This window comes from Dufourea novaeangliae, unplaced genomic scaffold (assembly GCF_001272555.1).
Source record: "Dufourea novaeangliae isolate 0120121106 unplaced genomic scaffold, ASM127255v1 scaffold228, whole genome shotgun sequence".
NCBI lineage: Eukaryota > Metazoa > Arthropoda > Insecta > Hymenoptera > Halictidae > Dufourea > Dufourea novaeangliae.
The window spans coordinates 2,683,332-2,707,937 of record NW_015374150.1 but is presented as its reverse complement, the minus strand read 5'-3'; the positions used below and the strand labels follow the sequence as shown (position 1 = coordinate 2,707,937).

The following is a 24,606-nucleotide window of genomic DNA, read 5'->3' as shown; positions in this document are numbered from 1 at the left end:
TTGGAACGAATTGTATTCGACCGGCGGAAAAGATTAGAAAATACTATCGGAATTAGTTTCGTTTATCTTTTAAAGTGGATACATAAACATTCTAACCGCGTTCAAGTATGTAGTTTCAATGGATTAGACGTTAATAATACTCGACTGTGTGGTAACGTTCAAAACACTGGTTCTTGCAAAGGGGTACTCCGCAGTGGTCGCACATGTAACATGTATCCTTACGTTTCCCGTGAACTTTACAGGCTCTGCACGCTCTCTGTGGGTGTCTTTTCGCTCCAGAACTTTGAATTTTTCGAAGGCGATGCTGCATCAAGTTCATAGACAGCCTTTCTGGTGGGTCCGCGCGTAGTACAAGACTCCAAGCACCTAACATTTCAAGGTTGGTTTTTCGACTGCCACTTTACAAATATACATCACGTAGTATAAATTCTTCGACTCTAACGGATCCTACAGTTCGATCGATGTGCAAAGGGTCAATCGTCCTAAATTTATTCCGATACGGGAATAAAACCGAATTCTTAAGGGAGGAGAGGACCACCATTGAGAGACCTGCCTACCGACAATCGTTTGTGTTCCCCGTTTTGTAACTCGACTACTTCTCTACCAAAAGAGCTTATCTATCCGCTACTCTTCGCGACGAATTGAAAATTAGCATGTCAAATTACCACGGAACATCGTGTCGCGACAACGAACGATCTACAATGCTAGTTTTCCTTTTTCTTTTTTAGACACTAATTGTTCTAAATTACTTCGTAGCTTTCTTATTTTTCTCTCTCTCTCTCCATCTGTCTTCGTTGTTCCTACGTGTTTCCGGTAAACGTAATAGAGGATCGCGATGCACCGGCAGTGAGGGGCGTAGGGGGATCAAAAGGCTTGCTACAAGTTTCCCTTGTTACGCGGTACGTGATAAATTACGAGGAAAATATGCGTCTCGTGTTTCCGTTGGTCGGTGGTCGCGGCGGCGGATCAGCTCGGGTCCGTCCGCGGCGGTCGACTTTTTCCTTGCAGAGGAGAGAGAGGTCGCAATATCGCGTCGCGAGGCCAACGATAAAGACGAGCCACGATTGAAATGAAAAACTGGGAGGAAAATTGCAGAGACGCGGACCACGGATCGATATCTCTCGGAACGCGCGCACGCGCCGTTGACGTGATAACGAGATACCGAAGGACGATGAACAACGCGAGACAACTTAGAGAAGAGGGGTGTGTGGGGCGGAGCAAAAAAAGAACGATGCACAACACCTGGCGGATTACAAACTCGTGGCGAATCTCCCTCGTCGACCTCGCGGCACGGTATCGCGATACAAATAGAAAAAATAAACAAAAACTACAGAGGAAAACAAAGAGATATGATAAGAGAACTTAGAAAGCTCTACATGCCCTGTTTTCATAGAAAGTGAAAAGCTCTTTCAGAGACCGTGCTACTCTTGAATGTACCGGCATCTAGGTTGAACCACGTTATTCGACAGTGAAAGAAAAATATAAGGTCCTGTCGCGCCTGCGCAATGGGCACTTCTCACTTCATGGCTTATATCAAAAGAAGTATTTTCTGTGGAAACCGATCGAAGAATGTGTCTGTAACAATTAAGAAGCCATATTTTTGTTCCCCGTTTAGACTTTGTGTATCATCCTCTCCGTACGATTCAAAATCCGTATTCGCTTCTTAAATTGAACACATTCTTTCGTGTTTGTTCTCTTTTACATTAGATAAGAAATGTTCTCTATCGTGTTCCATAATTGGATATGCGTCCGAGTCTCAAGTGATCGCTTCGATGAGCTTGCGCCAATGTCGAGTGCCTATTGTTACGGCGGGCAGGAGCTGATGAAAAATGGTGCGGGTGAGCCTACCTTGCGAGTCGCGGTGGGCCTGGGCGGCCTCCTGGGCTGCAAGGAAGACTTCGTCTGTCGTTCCTGGAGCTCCCGCCACCGAACCCACGACTCCTCCCGCGTTACTTCGATCTCCGGTAACATGCCACGCGCCTATACCTGCTAATGAAACAAGAAAACAAACCGTACTCGTAACACCTTCTCTGCTGGGATAGAACAGGAGGACGAAGAGAGTGTGTGAAAGTGAGTTATACTCGAAATGAGAAGTCCAAGAAGCCTTTTGTTTTTGGTTTGGAATAAGGGGGTAGTGATACTTTATTCGCAGAGTTAATCATGATCAAGACAAGAACGAAAATTATCTTTTCAGATCCCTGGACAATTCGAAGTAGTGAAATACAGGGTATATCGCGATCGGAAGTTACACATTTTTTTTTTGCTTACAGATACGACGAAACCTGATATTATATAAGGTACATAATGCATCGATCATCCCTGGTCGGCTATACTTCGCGAAGAATAATATTTTGGCAGATATAACACGGAAATACCATACATTCCTATTAAATCGTAGCCGTACATACGGTCGACATCCATACAAACATACGTCGCGGAACAAACACCTTTACGTGACTCGAATGATTTTTACCTAAAATCACGATCGTTCTACATTTAACACTTAGAACAGAGAGATAATACTGATTATTTTTCGTCTGTACACCACCGCTGGGATCGTACGTGAAGAGAACTCGCAAGGTGGAGTTCGATGCAAATATCGTGTGAACGGCTCATTCAGAACACAAGTAATACAACTGTGGACAATGTATTACTCTATATCGTACAGAGAATTTAAGAACATATATAGACTCGTATCATCAACAAGAATTAACATTAAATATACTTTGTCGTTACGATGCTAAGTTAAAAACTGAACTTCAAACCCTGTATACGTCGGAGCACGCAGTATAAAGAACAGACTATCCGTTTAAAAAAATTACTGAGCAATTCGTTCAGACCTGTTCGCAAGAAGCTGACAACACGCCCGTTAGAATGCTTCGCGCCAAAGTTGCTTATCGATTCGAAATAGAAACACAATTGGCGTGAAGCACATATGAAACGACAAAAGAAAAAAAAACACTATCAACGATCACAAATCGCTATCGTATCAAAAAGTAAAATGTTCGACCTTGAGGGAACCAAAAAAAAAAAAGTAAGTACTAACTGTACCAGCTGAACAGGAGCCGTGTTATTTTACTTTTATTTTTTTCATTTTATCGGTTAATGGGCATCATTTTTTCTCGCCAGCGAATCTCGAAACATTGCACATCGAATTACGTGCACTACTTTTCAGCAGGGCGTGCACACACACCTAAGCCTGCCTAGGCTGGATCACGTTACTAGGCTGTTGTCTCCATCTCCTCCTGCTGACGTTCAACTTTTTCAAATAGAACTGCAGGGTCGAGCGATTAATGCCGTACATCTCTGACGCCTGAGTGGTGCTAACGCCCTGCTGTAATATTGCCTCCAAAGACATTTTAACCGAGTCTAAACTATACTTTCTGCCATGTTTGTTCTCCAGCGATTTAAGCAACGCGCCTACGTCAGCGTCTGGGCGTGGCCGCCTCGTATTCGGCCCTTTTTTACATTCGAGGAAATGGGACGCCCAGACGGCACCGCCGCCACCACCACCCCAATTCCCTCTCGACCGAGACCGCGCTCCCGCCCCCCCACCTGCAACGAGGAAACCCAAACTAGTGTCGGCCGATCATCGCACGACCCGTTTTAACACTTAACAAACAAATAAACGATTGCGGGGACTAAAGCTACTAGTTTCTCAACGAATCCCTTTTTTTTTCATTTTTCTTTTTATTTCCTGTATAAATCAATGAACGTTCAAAATTGAAAGCCCAGGCAAAGCGCGATCATCTCCTCATTGTCGGTATCACAAAATGCCAGGCTAAAAAAGCTCTGCTTCGATCCAAAGGTTTCTTTTGGATGGAAGTGTTGCGCTACTGCAATCGTATCCGTATACGTCATATACAATTTGCGTACAGCAAGCTCGAATTTATCGCGCTCTGGGCGCATGATCCGCGAATATATGTACCCTGTATTCCGCTACTTTACGAACGACAGATTACTGTTCAAGAAATGGAACTGTGCAAACTTACCGGGGTGTTGGGCGGGGTCGTGGGACGGTCCAGCTCTGTTACTGTCGCCCTCAATGTCATTCAAGTCGTTCATGTCGTCATCTAGCGTCAGGTCTTCGACACTCTCCTCTGGATCTTCTAGATATTCCGACTTTGGCTCGATGAGGCTATCATTTGGCTCAGGCTTTTCGAGTGGCAGCTACAGAAACAAGGAATTATTAACACGTAAATTCGTCGCCTATTACAAAGTAAACATCGTAGAAATTGATGCAGAAAGAAAAAAAGATAGTGTATCGCACCGTTTCCACTCTATGAGATCAAATGAAAATGGAACCAAATAGAAGGATAAAGTACGACGTTTACTCTACCAACGAGCGAAAGAAACAGAGCACTAGAGGAAGCAGCAGTCTCCATTATACGTTGGTTCGAGACTGTTGAATCGAGATTGATTTTCGGTGCATTTACCTGTAGCATTTCGTCCGCGGGTTTCGTCAGCTGCGTCATTAACGCTGACCTGCCAAGTGAATCAGAGGGGTCTGTGTGGGTCTTCTCGTCTGCGACAGGAGCAATTCCAAGCGCAGGAACACCCATTTGTTGGGGCATATCACTGGAATTCGAGGCTTCGTGATTCTCCATCGAATTATCTTCGCCAACGCTTCTTCTTCTAAACCTTTTTCTTTTCCTCGATGTTGGACTTTGAGAGCCCTCTCTGCAATAAAATTCCGAACTAAACATCTCGACGATCCTAATCGACAAACGGCATAAATCTGTCCCAATGTGTATTTTCTTCTTACCTCGAGGAGAGACCCTTAGGTACTTGGGGACTGGCCGAGTCTTCTGGCAGATCCCCTATGGAACCTTGCGCCATACCCTGCCTAGGAACTTTATTTTTCTCTATCGTTAGCCCGGAAGACGCGTGTGGAATGTCTAACGACGGCGCCGTTGCTTGTGGAACGACCTTTTGTTGCCTAGAGTCCGTCTTACTGCTACCACCCGTTTTACTTTCCGAGAGACCCTTAATTTGTAGAGACTCAGCGGCTTTGAGAAGTGCTGCCAATTGGTCTTGGGAGATATTTACTTCTCCCCTGTACATGTAGTCCATCATAGCTTTCAATTCTTTAAATTTGACGTCCTTGAGTATAAAGACAGGGTGTTTGTCGTAATGCTCGCTGAGGAGGCCCTACAATAAAAGTTTATACATGTAAACCTACAGCATCTTTCCAAAAATGTCGAAGTATTTTAGCTTCTGAAGTTCATCAAGTTTCTATCTCAACCCATTAATGCTGATTTTGGTTTTTCGATCGATTTTCAAATAATATTCACCAACTATTGCGACTTGGTACAATACAAAAATTATTTGTAATGTTTAAGTTATTGTTTCAATGTTTAAATTATTATTAAACGTTAAAATTATTTTCGTACCAATCAGTAGTAATGAGTTAATAGTCGGTAGTCTTTCGACATAATTGTACACTAAACTGAATAAACTAACGAGTTAATATTAAAATATCAATGCAATAGTAATATTTAAAAAAAAAAAAAAGAAAGTTCCAGCTGAAGGATATATTTGCTAAGTTTTCAATGTAAAGTATTATTAATAAATTTAATTCCATGATCGAATGGATGAGGCACTGCCTCTTCAAACACCCCCACCCACATCAGGGTAAAATCCCAGGGCAAGTGCCCTGGAAAGCAGCCATCTTGCTTTCTCTGTATTGATCACGAGGAACCAGGAGGGGGTTTGGGCTTTCATTCCCCCTGCCTCTCAGGCTTCTGCCCAGGCAACGTTCAACAAGGGCAGCCATCTTGTTTCAATTTCAGGTTCCCCCTTTCCACTAGTTTCAATTCCAGTACTTGTTACAGATCCATAACTATGCTTAGCCAATTGAACAAAATGAACAGATACCAAAAATAAAAGCTCTATATATCTCTTTTCACTTTCATATTTATTTCTGTTTTACTTTGAATACTACATATAAATTCAAATTTGTTGTGTATTAGAGAATTTTTATATCTAAACAATACCCTCGACACCCTAATCCCAAGATTGGCATATTAAAGCAATATACGATCAACAAGGAAAATTGGAAGGAGAATATAATTATAAGAACATAAAAAAATGAACTTACCTCAAAATAGGGACTGCACGCGGAGAGAACTACTTTGTGGGCCTTTAAGTATTTCCCCTCCGCCGCCAGGGTGCAGTCGACCAGCGTCCCGCTTTCGAGAAGTGTGTCGAAATTTTGAATTAGCGTAGACTGGTGGTTGTTCCACCTCAAACAAAACTGCTGGTCGTCCGATTCCATGTTTGCGTTCCTGAACAATCAGAAAAGGACCCGTGGCGATGAACAACGAGTACGAAAGACCCCGCTTGTCGTTCAATATCGACCGTGTCTAATGCTATCTAACTCTCTTGCGGACGATTAACGCGTACATCGAGGCGGATGATTCGAAAGTACACAGCAGAACTTGAAAATTTAATTTAGATTCGCGATCAATAAGCAACCACGGCGAAAGCTCCGCAAGGAAGCACCGAAGCTTCCAAAATGGCCGTACGATGCAAGCGCGTCGGTCGAATCAGTCTTCTGGCCTTTTCCTTTGTGCGTGTCCTCATAACGGTAATGGACGACTTGGTGGGGATGATGCAGGAGGACGCGCAAGCATCACGCATGCGCAGCTGCGCCCGAGCTGCGCGCTTGACTTGCGCACTAACTCGAGGCCCTGGAATTCAGGGGCGTCTGCTGGATTCTCCGGTACCCAACTATGATACCGAATTGTGGAAAAATTTTTGTCACGAAAAATGAAATTTGCATAACTAAAAGCAACCATTTGAATCCCATGTCTATATAAATCAAATTTTTCTTATTGATACTTTAACGGACCTAAACAAGCGTAATTCCGAATGCTATATGAATTACGACGTGACTATATTAATTTTAAAAGCGTGTAATTAAAATACAAGTTTAAAGTTATTAACCTATTAACTTTGATATAAAGTATAACTGTGACCAAGCGCGCTGCATCGTATAGATACACAAGAAAAAATTAAGGTAATCAAACCGTATATACCAAAAAGGATTGAGAAAACCATGTTAGGTTCATCGAACAGGGCGAACTGTAATACAGTTTACGTCATCGAGGTTTACATCATTGACGCACAATAAAATGGAAAATCGATTACTCGCCTCACATGCGCAACGCGTAAGTTTCAGGCGTGGGTGGGGGAGCGACTATAATATAAGTGTAACTGTGTAACGATTAATACGAAATAAAGTGAAGAGCGTTCACTGCTTACGCGCGATTGCGTAATCTATTTATATTGTTATCTGGAATTGAACGTTACGTCAGATGGCGCCGAGCAACGTGTGCGAAACGAAAACAAGTTAGCGAAAGATAATTTTTCCAATCGCATCTACCGACCGGCGAAAAAGAACAATGCACTTTCCTCGCACCGCCCCCGGAAACCACGAGAGAGGAGAGGAGACGTGGATCGCAATATGGCCGTCCGCGAGGTCGCGCCCGGACAAAATGGCGATAGAAGAAAAGCTCGCAAGGAAAAGTATATCGATCGAGAATTTATCACTGATACTAAAATTTCCCGTTGAAGTATCGTCTGGACAAACACATGAAAATCGCAAACGCTTACTCCATCGGGATATTTTCGCTCGCACGTTATCAAAACCAAGCTGGTGTTTTCTCAAATGTATATGGAGGATCCGCCCGCGCCATGTCACCCCACCTTAAGATTTTCCGGGATTTTCTTAAGAGTTTCGACGTGAAATCGCGAATTCTACGAATAACTATCTACGTATTGTAACACTCACCTAATATGGGGTATAAAACAATCTAATATCACAGCAACAGGATCGATGAAAAGTGAAAAACTGCGTAAGCGTCCAAGCTCGGCGTGCGCCTCGAGCGCTGCCCTTTTCAACAATGGCGTAGCGCAACGCCTGCTAGCTTGCCCGTACGCCGACCGTCAGAGAGCGCAGGCTTCCCCGGAAGAGGGCACGAGAGAAGAAAAAACGAAGGAAACTATCGAGCATGCGCTCTACTCCCAAAAGCTATGATCATCTCGCCGTGATTAGAAATTGCAACTAGAGGACGCTAACAGATAAAACGCGAACTTTTATGTTTTCATTAGAAATTGTACGTTATCACCGAGATATTAATGCACTTGTAATATTTAGGTTAACATAATAATAATGAAATACTATATTTAATGACGAAAAAAGTACTTGCAGAACAGACGAGTTGATGACACCGTAACAGAATCAATAGAAAAGATAAATATACTGGGCTCATGGACAGTAATGATTAAAAAAAAATATGTGCAACTATGTTTGCATCGTGCAAAACAACGATAGCAGAATATCCTACGAATTTGTAAAAAATTTACAAATAATATACTGTACTAATATACATACATAATGTATAGTAGGTATATATTGTTAGGACATTTCATGTATTATAACAACGAGAGAATAATTAACATTGCTGTGTGCGTAGACATGTAAGTTGAAATAAGTCAATTAATAAGCAAAAAGTACAAAGCGTCTGAACGTCATTAACCGGCCCTGGACCGCAACCTGGCACGCGTACGTAATGGCCGACTCTGCGGACTTGGCCAAGGCAAAATGGCGAAAACTCCCCAAAAAAGCTCGGAAAATGCGAACTATTCTATTTTAAAAAGCGTCTGATTCGTTCGAATCGCGACTCTCACAAACTTTCGAAGACTGTTAAGTCATACTATCTCACGAGATCACGCTTTTAGATTGACAAAACCGTATCACTGTTGGCAAAGCGAGGCGACCTGATTTTCCACAGGGTTTTCGCGATGTCAAAGAAACTACGTAATCCAAAAAGATAACACCTAGGACTATAGCTTACTGTACATAAACGTGAAGTACTCACCTATATTGGCACTCTAATATCACAAGAGGAAAACTTGGAAAAACTACACCGTCCCGTCCTCAGCGTGCACTATCCGGGCGCCGTGGCTTCTTTTTACACAATGGCCGTGGTGCTACGCGTTAACGATCGACCCGCTCTGCGAGGGGACACCGGGATGCACAGAAACAGTGTGCCCCTTGAGGGGAGACGCGGCGCAGAAAATTCAAATCGATCTTCTGCGCATGGAGGTACGAATAGTGGGGCAAAGAGAACGGCCGTCTAGTGCAGGGTCGTCGAGAGAGATTCAGAACCTAGTGACTATCTTTGCGCGGCACATTACTACAAATACGAACGGGTCTAGTGAAACCATTACTTGAAATCTCTTATCTACGATGAATCAATATCATACTAATCACGATATGACTCATATATGGATATCCGAAATAAATGAATCGAATATCATCGTACTTTTACCATAGTATGCAACATAACTGTAAAATTCAACCTAAACAACATTCTCTGGAACGTCGATAGGTATTCTACGGTATGACGATCAGTGTGTTTTTACTTTTAAATTAGACATTTTTAATGGCAAGAAGTTGGCAAGCTGTAATACGATATAAAGTTGATACAATCCTGATTTTTGCCGGTCTAACATCATGGCAATTCGTGGATGGTAGGGGTTCCTGAGTTGGTAGTGGGGAAGAAGGCAGATTTCCGTTGAGGGGCGCGTTACCGCGTAGCGCAGCCGTAGCGACAAGCGGGAGAGGCGAAAGGCGGCGCGGGAGAAGTGGAAAGCCGGGAAGAGAGAGCCGACGAAGGGAAGAATCGGGGTCCACAACAAAATCGCTTAATCGCTTTGCGCCACCGTCCGCAACGGAACACGGGCCGTCCGCCGCCATCACGGTGCCCCCTAGTGTGCATTTATGTCTTTCTCTTTCTCCTTCTCCTTCCCCCTTGTCCGTCTCTCTCCGTGATTCGCCACATTCGCTACGCCACTTCGTGCCGTGACGTTTTCACGGGCAAACCGAGAGAGTGACAGCTGCCAGTCGTCAGCGCGGGTACGTGCTTTACGCGACGACTGACAATTGTCCCGTGTGTCATCGCGTGAATACGCGTTTCCGTGAGAATCATCCGTGAAGCGTCGTCGTTGTTTTCGTGCGTGCCTCTCTACTGCACCGAAGTGTCATAAACTACAGCAAAAGTGAGTGTCTACCGCAGACCTTGGCACAGAGTTGCCAAGAATCGGTCAAACTTTTGCACCGGTGGTGATTTGATTCGAGCGTCAGGTTGTCATGGTAAGGTAAGTGCAACGACAGTTCTCTTACGCTTATCGTTGGTTCATCTACGTCGTCGTCGACGATGACGACGTCGTTCACGGTATATACGTATCTCGTGATCCTTAAGTGCCCTTTTGTTCGAGACGACAAATGGAAAAGTTTATACGTTTCTATGGTTGTCGCTCGCGTGTTATTTTCGTGTTCACGCGCGTCCTTGTCGCACTGACAACTATTCCTTTATTTAAATCTCCGTCGAAGGAGTTACACTATCATCGAAAACAATGTCAATACTAGAAACGTTCGGTAATTTTGAACCGGATCGAAAATGTTGTCATCCGTTTGGTGACATTTCGCGTCGCGTATTGTTTTGACTTTTGACTGTTCCCCTCCCGTGTACATCTCGGCACAGCTGGTCAGCTCGCGTGTGCGTACTACTCGCGTAGGTATGCGTGACAATGATCTACGACGTTTAACGACCTGTCGTACGAAGCGACGAATTAAACGACGTCCCTCCACGCGCGCCTCGTGGCTTCTCCATGAGGATTTGGAACACTTGCCGCGTGCACGTTCGAAACGCTGTCGCCGATTACGGTAGGTCACGTGCACGATAACTGTCCAATAATCAACGATTACGTATGCGCAGGAAACACTTATTTAATGTTTGCGCCGCGTATTATACAGCCAAACACAAAGGAAAACACAGTCGTTATATACCTTGTTTTCTTCGCGTTTAGTTCATCGTGTCAAACGAATCGTATAACACGATACACCCCAAGTGCATACATTCTCGTTCCACATGGATTCAACATTTTTACAAACCAAATAAGATCTACGGTCATTTTCATAAAGGTTTTTCCACGATTTTTTATTATCATGACAAACATATTTTTTTTTCCTTCGCAAAATGTGTACGGATATCTCGTGTAGGAGATCGGTTATCGCACATCTGTCAAAGCGCACAACGACGTTCGTTTCGCTATATTTGGGATAATAGAAATTCATATGCGAAGCATCGATTATGTTTTCCGAAATATATGTGCAAATGGTTCAAGTAAAGCGAGTTTTTATTCAATCGATTATTCAAAGAATTTTCCTGATACTGATACAGGGAGCGTCCGGGGAAAAAGGGGAACGGGGAAAGGGAAAAGGACGAGGGTCGAGTGCATGCTTGCCCAAGATAAATAGTAAAGGACGCGATTTTACGATGCTTTATACGAGCGATATATAATTTTCAGTATAAATGCATGGTATTTGTTAAATCATCGATACAAGTATTATTAAAGAACCGATGTGCACGTTTCGTGCACCTGAGATTTTCTCTGCGATCGTGGCAGCAACGAACGGTTTACCTATACATTGTGCTCGCGGTGCCGATGATAAAGAGAAATGCTGCCTAGAAAGCAGGTCTTGACTGAATCTAGGCCACCCTGATGGCGCGTACACATTCTCCACAATTTTACTGTTCCTTCTCTCGGCCTTGCCGCCGCGTTCGTAACCATCAAGAGAACTGCACCTTTTCTCTTCGCTTCTCTAGTTCTCCCTCTCTTTACCACGCTCTCGATCCCTTCCATCGTCTCCGCTTCTCTCTCTCTCTCTCTTCCTACTTTTTTCTTAGAATGACTCAAGGATCGAGTTCCGGAGGACGACCGGCTGCAAGATAGATAAAAACCTTTGAATCATCCTTTAACTATCAATATAACATTGTCTCAAACACGTTTCAGAAGAAAGAAATCGTTACTTTTTTCATCTCATTTTCGGTCAGCAAAATTATATAGGAGGTATTCCAAATGAGAAAACATTCGAATCAGGGACAGTTGAACGTTCAAGAACAAACATGGGGCGAGAATGATAAGAGGTTACGAACCGATAGTAGATATGTCAATTCGTGGTATAGAGGCAATTCTCTGTCAAACGACATCATCAGGGCAACCTGTTTAGAGATTGAACAGTCAAAACAGGGAGAACAGGGACGTTTTTAATTGTAATCCCATCTGTTGGATGATCCTTAAAAGAAAACCGCGATGCGATCGACGATTTTCTCGAGAGCCCGGGAGCGCGGAATCGCGTGTATATGACTGACAGTGGGGCGATCGAGAGCGACCTAGAAAGGTTTCAAAAGACATTTTCCCGTTCACCCACGTATAAAGCTGCCCTCTCGCCGCAAAAGCATAGAGCCACATAACGTGAAACCTCGTATAGTAATTGAGGTGGTAGAAGAGAGACGACGCAGTAGCAGCGGGGGAGGAGGGATGGGAGGGAAATAGAGAACATCGCGTACAAGTACTAGGAAAAGAGACGGGAAACAAGAGGGAATGAAAGGTAATGGGCGCAAAGGAAGACAGAAAAGAAAGAGAACTCGGGTGAATGTATATTTCTCTAGATAGGCTATATCCACGGCACCATACATATACACGCGTCTACGAGAGGAGAGAGAACGGACAGGGTCGAGTGCGCGACTGAGCAACTGTCCTCTCTCGCGCGCCCGTTTCTGTGTATGTAACTCGGCGAACGCGCGCGCGCGCGCGCATAGGAACAACGGAAAGTACGGAGCATAATACGGAGAAAACGCTGGTAAAAGGAAAGAGGCCTCTCTGCCTGCCTTTCCAATCGAATCGAACGGGCCCTCTCCCTCGCCTTTGTCATTTTCTCTTTGTCCCCGTTTTCGGCTTGCCGTTCTCCACGGAGTTTGTTCGTCTCCCTTTTTTCTCGTTCTTCCTCGGTCTCTTCTATCTCTCCGTCGTCTTTTTCTTCCGTCGCTCCTATACCTCTTTTTCGGTTTCTATCTTCTCCCCGATGCCCCGTGGTCTCTCTGACTCACGCAGAGAGAAGAACACAAACCGGAGCCGCATAGCCCCGGCCGACCAGGCTGGGTTCTCTTCTTTCCTTACCGTACTCCGTTCAGCTCTCGGTTTCCCTTTCCCCGTCGTCTTCCGTTACGCCCGCGAGAACACGTATCGCGCCGCGGCGCACCGTGAAAAGCAAAAGATAAAAATGGACCGTGAAACACAACGGAAGAAGCAGCGTGGAAGGAGCACGAAGGCAAGAAATTTCTCTTGCTTCGCCTTCCCTTCGGCCACTTCCCCCCTGGTCCTACCGGCCGTCGTTCCACCTCCTTCACCCTCTCTCTTGACTTCCCCCGTAGCATCCTGTCTACACACCCTAACCTTTCTCTCTCTCTCTCCTCTTTCTTTCTTGGGTTTCGATCTGTGCCTCGGTCTGGCCTTTTCCTTCTCCGTTCTGCCTCCTTCCCCGGTTGCTCCCCGTTCCTCGACCCGTCTTCTTCGTCACCACCACCTCCGCTTCCACCCCCGCCGCCACCTACACCGCCGCCGCCACCGCCTCCACCTCCTTTTCCTTCTTCTCCACTACCTCCTCCGCTTGCTCGTTCATCGTCGTCGTCGTCGTCGTTACCGTCGTCTCCTGCTTCGCCTTCGTGCCCCCTCCCCCTCCTCCTCCCTCCTTTACACTCCCTCGAGCCGCGCTCTTTTCCGCTGGCAACCCTCTTGCCTTTCTCTCCCTACTCTCCTTCCTCCTTCCTCGTTCCTCGTCCCGCTCCGCACATCCTGTTTCTTTAATACGACCAAGAAGAGAGGGGAAAAGAGAGGAAAGAGAAAGACAGACGGCGAGCGTAGGAACACACCCGATGGGCCCTGTGGGGAGAAAAAGAGAGGGAGAGAACATTGTTGGTCGATTTTCTCGTACTTTTTTTTTCTCTCTCGCTCGCCTCGCGTAAAAACCATCTCCACATTTGAATCGATGGTAATTCCCGCGGATAATGCTTTAGCGCGAATACGTGCGCGCTGGATGTATGTGTGTATACCTCCAAGAAGCGATGAAAGTGATATTTTCTTTTTGTTAAACGACACAAGAGGAAACGCGTGTTTAAATAATATTTTTAAAGAATGTCACAGGATCCCGGGTGCTGGTAAAAGGAGAAAGGTGGATGATAGACGATAAAAAAAAAGTGGGTAGTCAGCGTGTCGCGCGTGCAAACGTTGAATTCTGCTTAGAATCTATAATTAAAATCGTGACAGTATGTTGTTACCTACTGATTTATCTTTATTCGATGTTACATTCAGTCGACAACTGTAGTTTCGATTTTCGAAGAATATCTCGCAATTTTGGAACGGTCCCTCGAAACAATTGGATCGTGATCATACGGTACGGTAACATATGGCACGATCATTAATCGCGTTCCAAAGATCGTCCGTAGAGTCCATTCCGGGTCTGACTCACCCGTTTTCCGTCTTTCCTCCTTCTCCTTCGGTCTCTTTCTTTCTTTTTTTCTTTTTTCATCTCTTTTCTACTTTCGCCATCGCCATTCTCGCTATCCCTTGCCCACGTCGTTCATTATGCCCCTCTCTATCTCGTCGTTGGCGTCTCAAAAAAGCAGCCTCGTCTCCTCTTCTTTCTCTCGTCGATCTTTTCCCCGCTGCTCTTTCTCTCCCCCCTCCCCCACTCCACCCCTTTCCTCCCCTTAGATTCTCGCTCGCATTCCCCTTATCTCCGGAGTTTCTCATTGTCTGAAAGGGCCATCTGTCCCCCGGCTTTTTCATCCTCCGCTTTCATCCCTCCGTTGTACACGGGCACACAAAGAGACTCTCTTATCCGTCGTTCGCCACCCTCTCTCTCTCTCTTCACCCTTTCTCCGGCTCCCTTCTTCCCCGTTGCTTCCGTTCGGTCGACTACTTCTGCGCGCATCCTCTCTTCCTCGCTGGCTCCTTTCCCTCTTTCCTCGCAGAAATGGAACGTTCGGTGGGGCTCCTTTTACCTCGACCAGGCAGGAACTACTGTTACCAGAAAGAACGAGTATTAAAGGAGAAGACGGGGCGGGAATAACGATTCGAATTCGGAGATTCTACGCGGGGATACGACTCGTTATATTGAAGTTATCCGGCGCAACTCGTAAAGAAATCGTGTGCGTTCGTCCGCCCCAGCGTGGAATGAAGCACACACGCGGGGTGGAAAGTTTATTTCGTCGACGGGGTAGTATATATCGATGCTGTTTCGTCGATGGCCCTGTAACCGGATGAGAACGGCAGAACAAAAATTCTACACCCTCGATACTATACACACACACACACACACACAGAGAGAGAGAAAGAAAAAAAATATCCCTCTAGGCAAGCCACGTGCGACCTTGGGCAAGTCCACGTCACCCTCTTACGTTGCACCCTCCGAAGGGACGCAACCCCGATCACGTGGATCTCGGGGGTGGTTTTCAACCCTCGTTTATCCTTGCTCCGTAAGAATAGAGTACAGAGAAGCATGGCTGGTTCGCAGGATGCTAGACCGGGATATATCTAACGTGTTATCGAGTTTCTATTCGAATGTTGTAATGATATGGTTTATCTATCGTTTAATAGTTGGATCGTGCAATTAACGGTTACGATATATTCCCAGTCACTTTTAGTAACGATCCAAGCCGGGACCACATCGAGTACTCTTTTTGCCGTTGGTCAAAAGAAAGATCAATAACAGGACTATCGAAAGCGCGCAAGTATTACTACTGGTGTAGACCGTAGTCTTTCCTTTCTCCTTTCTTGCCGTCTCCACGTGTACGGTTCCTCTCCGCCTCTCCGCCCCGGTTCCAGTGAAATTGGCGTTTCCGGGTCCGATCTCCTTCCCCCTCCCTTCCCGCCCCGCCGGGCTCACCGGTTCCTTCTCCACTCCTTTCCGTTCCCTTTCGAAAACAACTGGACAGAGAACAGTCCCGGAGGGAAATGGCGGGAGGTAAAAGGTAGCAAGGAAAGAACGAAGCCGGAGACCACAGTCTCTACATATACGACGTACCACGGCTCTCCAAAGTGGTACGGCGAAGGGGAACAGGTGAGAGGCCGAGAGAGCCCGGTTCTCTCGGGAAAAGGTGAACGGAGAGAAACGAAGAAACGAAGGGCATTCGGAATGCGGTACTGTTATGCCTTACGGTACAGACTGGACGGAAATTAGGACTTGCCACGGACTTGTTGACCATCGTTTATTGTTGTTCTCTTTGTACGTGTCAATTTTTTTTTTATTATTGTTGCTCCCCTTTCTTTTTTTCCTATCGATATTATGCGTTTTCTGTCCGTGTCCATTTGTCTTCCTGTTCGTAGGAACCGAAAGACTCGCCGAGCTTTTTCGTTCGTCTCAGTGAATAGGAACCTACAAACGATTTTCTTATAGACTGTAGGCTTAGATCCCGTCACGGCTCAAAATTCGATCCTTGTGGGCGGTACAATATCGAGTCCCGTTATACATCGATCCTCTTTACCTACCCGTTTCGTCCGTAGAACCGTACCACCGTTTGCCACTCGTTCTTTCCCTCTCTCTGTCTCTCTCGACAGCGTAGAGAGTTATCGATTACTCTGAATCTCGCGGGATACAGATGAAAAAAGGATGAAACAGGAAGAAACGTCGATGCGTTGCCGTAGATCGATTGTCGAGACGTTGTTTCGATGACGGAACGCGTGCAGACAATCAATGGAAGAATATCATTGAAACACGTTCGTCTGTGAATGACGAAGAGCTAGTATAAACTCCGTGGATACGAATCCGAACGAACACCACGTGCTGCTGTATTATTCCTCTTCTTTACCGTTCTCTCCAATCCCTCGGAGCCGTACACTTTGTTTAATGCAACTCGCTCTTGTTCGGTCTTTCATTCTCGAATAAAAATAGACGGGAACACAACCCTGAACCCGATACATTGCATGAAGTAATCCGATCGGAATACGAGATAATTATTATTAATTGCTATGGAGCTTCGATTACTGTCAGTCGAACGAAGAACCGATGAAAAGTTCAAGAAGGTTTATTCCCGTGCTTGTGAATTAAAATATCGTGATGCTTGCCCAGTCCATGGATCGTTTCATCGTGAAGAATCGGTGTTACCAAAGTTTTCTGGGCAAACAACGGGAACTATCCGAGGTCCTCGTTTCCTGGTAGATATCAACCACGGGTCGAAAAAGAAAAATGGTGGAAACTTCACCCAGAGGCATCGTAATTAGCGGTATAACAACGGTACGATAAAGAATTCAGCCAGGTGAATTATACTTTCCCGGTCGACGAGGAGACAAATCATCGGTGCTCGATTCCACTTCAAAAAGTGGAAATGGATGAAGTCTTCCGAAGTCACAGTGCGATACGAAGGCAAAGGTCGTGCGGCTCTTCGACGGTGTTTTATGCAAAGTCCTCCGGGTCGCCAGTAGCGATGCAAATTTTATTAGTCCCGCGTTTTATCATCCGCATCTACGCGGAAGAAAAACGAACATGGAAGGGAATCGGTGGAAAACTGTTCTGGAAGATTTCAGTGTTCCCTGGGAAAACCGTGAAGAGGGGAAGAGGGGAGTTGAAGGTGGGGGAGGAAAAGAGATCCTGGGATGATGGAAGCAGCGAGCGGGAGCGAACGTAGACTTGGGTGGAGGGTAGAGAGGGGAAGAAGTCGTTTCCGCTTACGTTTTCCCGGAGAAAGAGCTGGTTGGTCGTCGTCTCGAGGACGGGTAGGTACGACGAAAGGAAAAAGTCCGGGAAGAGCCCGCGAGGAAGAACGTCGATAACGTTGGAAAAACGTAAAACGCGCGCCCGCCACCGGTCCAGGAGAGCGGAGAGAAGGAAACGCCAAGCCCCAGTGTAGTAGTATAGGGAGAGGAAGAGGAGGAGAAAGAGAGAAGAGGGTGAGCCAAGCTTCCCATCGAGCGAAAGAACGGCTCAGGCCAGAGAGATGAGCATGGAGGAAAGAAGAGGAGAGAGAGAGAGAGAGACACGGTGGATGGAGAGACCAGCAGCGGAGAGAGAGATGAGAGGAGGAGAAAAAGAGAGAAGGGTGGCGGAGGAGACCGTAGAAGAAAAGGGGCCACGAGAAAATAGCGTCTTCGCCGGTGTGTAGTGCGGGGAGGGAATCGAGGGAACGAGTAAATGGAGCCAACGCGCGGAGGAAGAGGGAATGGCCAGAGAAAGAGGGAGAGCGAGTGAGGGAAGGACACGAGGGGAGGGTGGTCGAGAAAGAAACGATGAAACGACCGGAGTAGACAAGGAGGTGAAGACTGGTGGAGAAGAAAAGAAGGAGATGGAACTTGAACGATATACGGGGGTAGAACGAAGAGGGGGAGGCCAGCGCTTCGTCGTCGTCGTCGTCGTCTACTCCGCGAATGGCAGAGAGACAGACGGGGAAAAAGAAAGAGGAATGGGATCCGAGGGAGGCGAGGTGAAATTGGACACAAAAAGCTCGAAGAAAAATTGAGATGAATCGTGGAAGGGAAGATCGGTGGGGAAAGGAAGGGGAGGATTCTCTGAAAGGGAGAGACCAACGCAGTGTCCTTCTTCGAGGCCGCGAAAGAAAGCGCGAAACGCGGCTTTCGAGGGATGAACGTTACACGTCGATACTATACGTTATTTTCCTGGCTGATTACTCGTCGGTAAAGCCGAATCCGATCGTTTACGCTCGTCGATTATAGTATATACGCGCGATTCCTTCATTTCGCCCACGCGTATCGACGATCTCCGAGGACCGACGAATTTCAAACGTGTAAGTGAAAAAATAGGTTGTATATGTGAATCGGCAACTGCAGAAAGGGGATACAGTAAATACTCGATGAGTGTTCGGAGGATACTTGGCACTGAGGAGGAGAGGTCTTCAGGTGTAACGCTGACTTTTTAACGAAGTTCAGCACAGTGATAGATCTTGAATTCTGAAGCTACATATGGCCATTTGTTTACGAAATATTTAATGTTCAGTGCTGAAGAGCCTTCGATCACTCATCGAGGGTTTACTGTAATCGAAACATCTACCCTATACGTTATCCAGTGACTTATGGACGTGAATAACTTTCGTTTATTGCATAAACGAGATACATCTAGAAAATAGCCCCTAAAAATTTTCGTCTCCTGAAAATTATAAATGCTTTGGACGTATCCCCTTCCTACAGTTATCGATTCATACGTGTACAACGTTCAATCCCCCCCCCCCCGCTTTTATTTTCGTTTTTGTTTGTTAAGACCGTTACATCGTCGTGGTAGCCAAGCATTATCTTGCAAAGTAGTTTATAGTAACCCCATTCTTTCGCGGTCAACTGTTTTACATTTTTCGCGTTCCATCGTGGCGAGCGTGGCGACGGCGACGGCGGGTCTTTCGAATCATTCATTCTTCTCGCGTCCCCCGAACTGATACGACCCGCCGTCAATATCCCTGTTTGATTCGCGCGCCTGTTTCCGTTCGTCGTCGAGAACCGCCAATAGAGATTACACTCGGGTCGGTTGTTGATATCAGTGAAAGTATCCCGGGAAAATCGTTAAAGGATGTCTATATAACGCGAGAGAAACCCCGCGTAAAACCGTGGAAGAGATCGGCGGTGTGTACGCGGCGAAAGATCCGACCGTTCGTGAAAGCGTATCTCGATCGATTCGATCGGGCTGGGACGATAGCAACCGGGCAAAATCGATCACAGCGATTCGCGTTTCATTTGCACGGAAGATCGCGATTCGTTCTGATGTATCGGCAGGCAGTGGCCGGTCACTTTAGCAACGCAACACGACTGCATGCAGTCACTCGTTCTCCATCCGTATTCACGACTGTCCACGTTACGAACACCTGCTTTTCCCTGAACTCCGTGCTCCGTTTTTAATCGGTCTTCGATTCACCCGATCACACTTCTGGAGAAATCGAAATCGTCGTAATTTCACGTAAAACATCAAAAGGAACGAACACGCTTGAACCGAGGAAAAGCTTCCATCCAGAATGGATACTAGTAAAAGTGTAGAGTTTAGTTTCGTTTAAAAGCGCATCGTAGGATCCACGTCTCTTATATTTGCCGCCGTCGTGTACAAGGAAAAGAGTAAAATTGATCGATTATCGTCGATTCGTCGCCATTCTTCGTTTGTTATCGGCGTATTATCAGTTCCCCTCGAAGCGGTGTACCCGGTTAACCCAATTTCTTGATATCGATGCACGTACTCGCGACGTGTATGTTGTATCGAATAGGCGTTTTTCGACTCCTGTATCGGGAGGAGAATACGAGGGGGCTCGCGCGCGCGCGCGTGTGAAACCTGGTTAACCGAATAGCAGGTAAAAACCGACAGGTAAGTGCATCACCAGGTGCGCGCTCGCTTATTACCCAGCGCCGCTACCTGCGAGAAGACCCGTGCCACATAGTATATAGGAACCTTTGGACGGGGCAGTTCCCGATAATTCCCGATAACTGACGTATCCACGCGTGGACGATTACTTGTAGAAATATGTAACACGGGAAGTAACGTTTGCATCGCGGTGGGAACCGATTCGTTAAATAATCGGAGATTGTGTTGAACAAACAAAGGGCGAGTCGCGGTCTGTCACCTTTTGGTCATTATTTTCTGTTTTTCCGGTTGATACACAGTTCGATTGACGTTCCGTCGTCAGCCTGTGTTGTGCATCATCTTTTATCGATACCAGGCCAGTAAAATGGTATATCGAAGTGAAATACTGGGTAGCCGTGGGGAAGGCAAGAAGGAATCCGGAACGAAGTTGGAAACGATGCGAAACGAAACAAGACAAGAGACACGCACGAAGAGCTTAAAGTTTTCACGTTATCGGCGCGCACGTCTAAGCAACTGATAAACGTACGTGTTCCTACGGATAGATAACGCGGAACGGGCCGTATGAAGAGTCACATAGATAGAGGCAGATAAAGCACACGGGTCCACGGAACAGGTGAATGTTACACCGAGACAAGACCAACGCCCCGGAACCTCTTCGTATTACTTTTGCGGTCTCGATTCGCGCCGATACTCTATACACGAGAACGCCCGGTTTTCGATTGTGGATCACCGGCAAAAATTAACGGCTTCCGGTCACGAATAATACGGAGGCCCATCGGATCATTGCTCTTTCTCCTTCGTCCGTTTTTCTTTCTTTTCCGCGGAACAACCACGGTCGAACGTCGTTCGCGCGGGCCCCTCTTATCGCGAAACTCGAAGGAAGAGAGAGTTTGTGTCGGTCGTCGATCATCGTTAACGTTTGTCGGCTTCGATTGAAACCGCGAAAGTGTTTTTTCTTTTTTTGTTTTCCTTTCTTTTTCTCTTTAATTTCGATCAGACCGGAAGGGACCGATTGTGTGCTACCCCAGTCTGTTTCCGTGGAACTACTACACCTTTTCCATTCTATCTTTCGTGATCTATCTACGATTTTTCTTATCCTTCGGTTACCTTGCCCATCCTCTACCTTCACTCTATCTTCAACTCGGTCTGTACATCTTATCTCCCTACGCCTTGCCCTCCTCTTTTTTCTTTTCGTGCAAACGTCACCGATATATCCTCGTCGTAACTGTGACGGAAACCGAGAAAACTAAAGAATATTTCATGGAGACAAATCGTTATTGGGGCGTGCACTACAGGTACTGTTCCGCTTTGCGGATCGATCTTGAAGGCGGAAGGGCACTGAGGAATGGTCTGGGTTATGTGTTGTCTGTGTGTATGCGTGCTTTCGTGCGTGTGTGTGTGCAAGGGTGGGTGGGATGTGGGACGAAGTGTCTTCGATGACTTTTAGACGGAATGTAGGAAGAGAGAGAGAAAGAAGGGACAGAGGAGAAAACGGAACGTAACAGAACGGATCTGGTGTTTTTGTGTTGTAGCGGCGGCATGGCCGGGCAGCACTACTGCCTGCGCTGGAACAACTACCAGTCGAACATGACGTCCGTTTTCCATCAACTTTTACAAACCGAAGCGTTCGTGGACGTCACACTGGCATGTAACGAGGCCTCATTGAAAGCACACAAGGTGAGCAAACTTAAATATACAAGTACCAACAATAAGACGGTAATTTCGAGTCTTTCCACGATCTCTGGACCCTCTCAGGTCTTGATTTATTCTTCACCAAAACATCATTTGTTTCGCGCAGGTGGTATTGTCAGCGTGCAGTTCCTATTTTCAAAAACTACTACTCTCGAATCCCTGCAAACACCCGACGATCATCATGCCACAGGATGTCTGTTTCAATGATCTCAAGTTCATCATAGAGTTCGTCTACAGGGGTGAGATCGACGTCTCGCAAGCCGAACTTCAGGTAAGAGAAACTGACAAATACTGCATTCTAAAAATCGTGTGTGGTATTATTTGTTAGTGCACGATGTTCTCAGTTAGGAAATCGAATTTCGGGGGATTTGGAATTGGGACTCGACTTGAGATTGGGGATTGTTCGCAATAATTCAGAGTGTATCGGGTTGTGTTAATTAAATCGGATTGTAGCGATATTTGGTATGTCTTGAACGAATAGACCGACAACGCGTTATCTCGTCTTTGAAATGCATTTGCAAAGTGAGAAGCGAATACGGATAGGTGCAAGACGATCCAGACTTTCTCTTCGTTGCGCATTGTTTCGCCCCGTTCGCCTCGCATCGATCGCAAGCCGATCCGCTTGAACACTTTTACCGACAGCAGGGATTCCCCGCTCTCCCGGTCAAGCGCGCACGTGTGCATCCCTGCAAATCCGTCGGAAGTTAACCGTTAACTTTCTCTTCCTTCCGTTCGAGCAGATCCCCTAGACGGATTCCGTGGAACACAGTTTTCTATTTTATCAGTCGACGGTTCTCTGCTTTACCGACACGAGGTCGTTCGATGGTACTACAGATTCCCTCGTTCTTCCAGATGGCGCTATGGGTTCTCATGTAAACGGGGGGAATCACCCAGAGTCTCTCCCAGCCAGCTCTCACTCATATAATGCGCGCGATCCTCCCTTTCCTCTTTATATTCTCCTTCCTTGTTCTCGATTCCCTTCGGTGCTCGCTATAAATAACGGTGCACTCGGTGACTGAAGGAATCGTGCGCGTTTCAAATGTCCACTTTCCCTTTCGCGTAAGTTTAATTTTCAATCGCGATACCACGGTTCACCGAGAGAGTCCTCGTTTCGTGACCAGTCTCCGAACCACCATCCGTGAACAGCTCGCGTTTTCAAACTCATTTTAACATTCGAAAAAAAAAAACGATCGTAATTTCGCTTCAGTGCTTGGATAGAGATCAAAGAAACGACGACAACGAGTTTCGTTTGTAAAGTAAAACTAACGAAATTGTCGAAAAAGTGACGACCCGTAGTACAAAAAATTCTTCATTGAATAAAATTTATTTTCGAAAGGTCACACGGAATAGTGGTAGATATTCATTAACATTAGTTTACTGAAGCACTTGGAATACGTTAGTATGCGCTCGTGCACCGCTGCACTTTTCTGACATGGCTCGGGCCGGCTATTTGAATCGTACAACGTCGGACGACGAACCTGCACGGTGTACTGTGTTTTGAGTACGAGCCAAATTTAAGCCTACTATTAATTGGATAGTACGTGTCTCTGCATTGGAGAATAATCTAACGTGCTCTGCGGCGCACGTGGACATCTCTTTCCTTCAAACAACACGTAGAATTTTATTTTTCGATCGAAATTAATACTTAACGTTTTCAGAAAGAATTTTCATTTCTAGCGTGGTAAAGTAGTTTTTAGATGGCTATAACCATGATTATTCGTTCAATTTCTTTGAATTATATACGAACTAAAGCTGATCGACTCTCAAATAGCGGGGACTAGACATCAGATCGTTTAAATAGTATCGGCACGAAACCCATGCATGTTTTACTAAATCATGAATGGACACTACCATTATTATGCTTTCCACTTTCGCGAGATCAATAAGACAGTCTTCAACCCCGTCTCGTTAGATTCCATTGTCCGGCAATCAAGCTACTACTACTATGTACCCTGCCCGCGTGCAGTGGCACTCAACCATTATCACCTTGGCTATCGATTCCAATACATTCACCGAACTCACGAAACTTGTCTTGTTCTCTATAAAATTCAACGACAACATTTACCCTTTAACCAATTACATATTTATCCATCTTCGATTTCGCAAACCGTACATACTCAATGTGAATGTGAATCATGATTCTCTTCTTTTCTATTTTTGTTTTCTGCCCACTGATAATCCAGTTTCGCTTTTCTGGTCACAAGACCCGCAGAAAGTCTATAAAGGCTCGAAGCCACTATTTCATCAAAAAACCGGATCAGATCGATGAAATATTCACCGGGCTAAAACCCGTGTCATCGTCTTTCGACCCCTTGCCCGGCGCGAAAATATGCCAGGCCAGAGAACCACCACGGAGCGAGAGGCCGGGGCGGCGATGCTTCGAGTTTCGTTATTTTGCCATTTTTTACCTCCCTTTTGCCCCGCTCCGTGAAGCAAAACGTGTTGGCACGCAACGATGCTCACGCCCCTGATTGGTGCTCTTCGTTCAGAGTTTCGTATCTCGCCTGCCAGCATTCGCTTCGGACATAATTCAGAGCCCGGGCCCCGGAGAGCGTGAACTTGCGCGGCGATTTCTTTCGAATGAAATCTTTCTAGTTTCTTCGGCGGCCGCGCAGAATTCCCTCGACCATTTACCATTATCGCCGCGGGTAATAGTTTAGGCTATATCCCCTGATCGACAAGCACCACAACGATGGTAAAATGAAAACTTCTAGACA

At 46.0% G+C, this 24,606-nt stretch overlaps 2 protein-coding genes across 7 annotated transcripts in view; one reads left to right on the top strand and one right to left on the bottom strand.

Moving 5' to 3' along the window:
* Positions 1-9,010, bottom strand: part of LOC107191649 (longitudinals lacking protein, isoforms A/B/D/L) — a 118,917-nt gene extending 109,907 nt beyond the window's left edge. For 3 of the 5 annotated variants that reach the window (XM_015580742.1, XM_015580739.1, XM_015580740.1), the window contains exons 1-6: positions 8,886-9,010; positions 6,101-6,287; positions 4,766-5,151; positions 4,437-4,680; positions 3,993-4,170; positions 1,849-1,989 (exon numbers count right to left, since the gene is read on the bottom strand). In XM_015580742.1, the coding sequence (XP_015436228.1) occupies positions 1,849-1,989; positions 3,993-4,170; positions 4,437-4,680; positions 4,766-5,151; positions 6,101-6,277 (1,126 nt within the window). In that variant the 5' untranslated portion in view covers positions 6,278-6,287; positions 8,886-9,010. Of the gene's footprint in view, positions 1-1,848; positions 1,990-3,992; positions 4,171-4,436; positions 4,681-4,765; positions 5,152-6,100; positions 6,288-7,795; positions 7,938-8,885 lie in introns of those variants that run through there. The other 2 variants (XM_015580741.1, XM_015580738.1) reach the window with 2 other exon arrangements.
* A 1,086-nt stretch (positions 9,011-10,096) lies between these two features.
* LOC107191604 (protein bric-a-brac 2) overlaps positions 10,097-24,606 on the top strand; it is a 29,604-nt gene continuing 15,094 nt past the window's right edge. For both annotated transcript variants that reach the window (XM_015580673.1, XM_015580672.1), the window contains exons 1-3: positions 10,097-10,167; positions 21,730-21,874; positions 21,996-22,160. In XM_015580673.1, the coding sequence (XP_015436159.1) occupies positions 10,160-10,167; positions 21,730-21,874; positions 21,996-22,160 (318 nt within the window). In that variant the 5' untranslated portion in view covers positions 10,097-10,159. The remainder of the gene's footprint in view (positions 10,168-21,729; positions 21,875-21,995; positions 22,161-24,606) is intronic.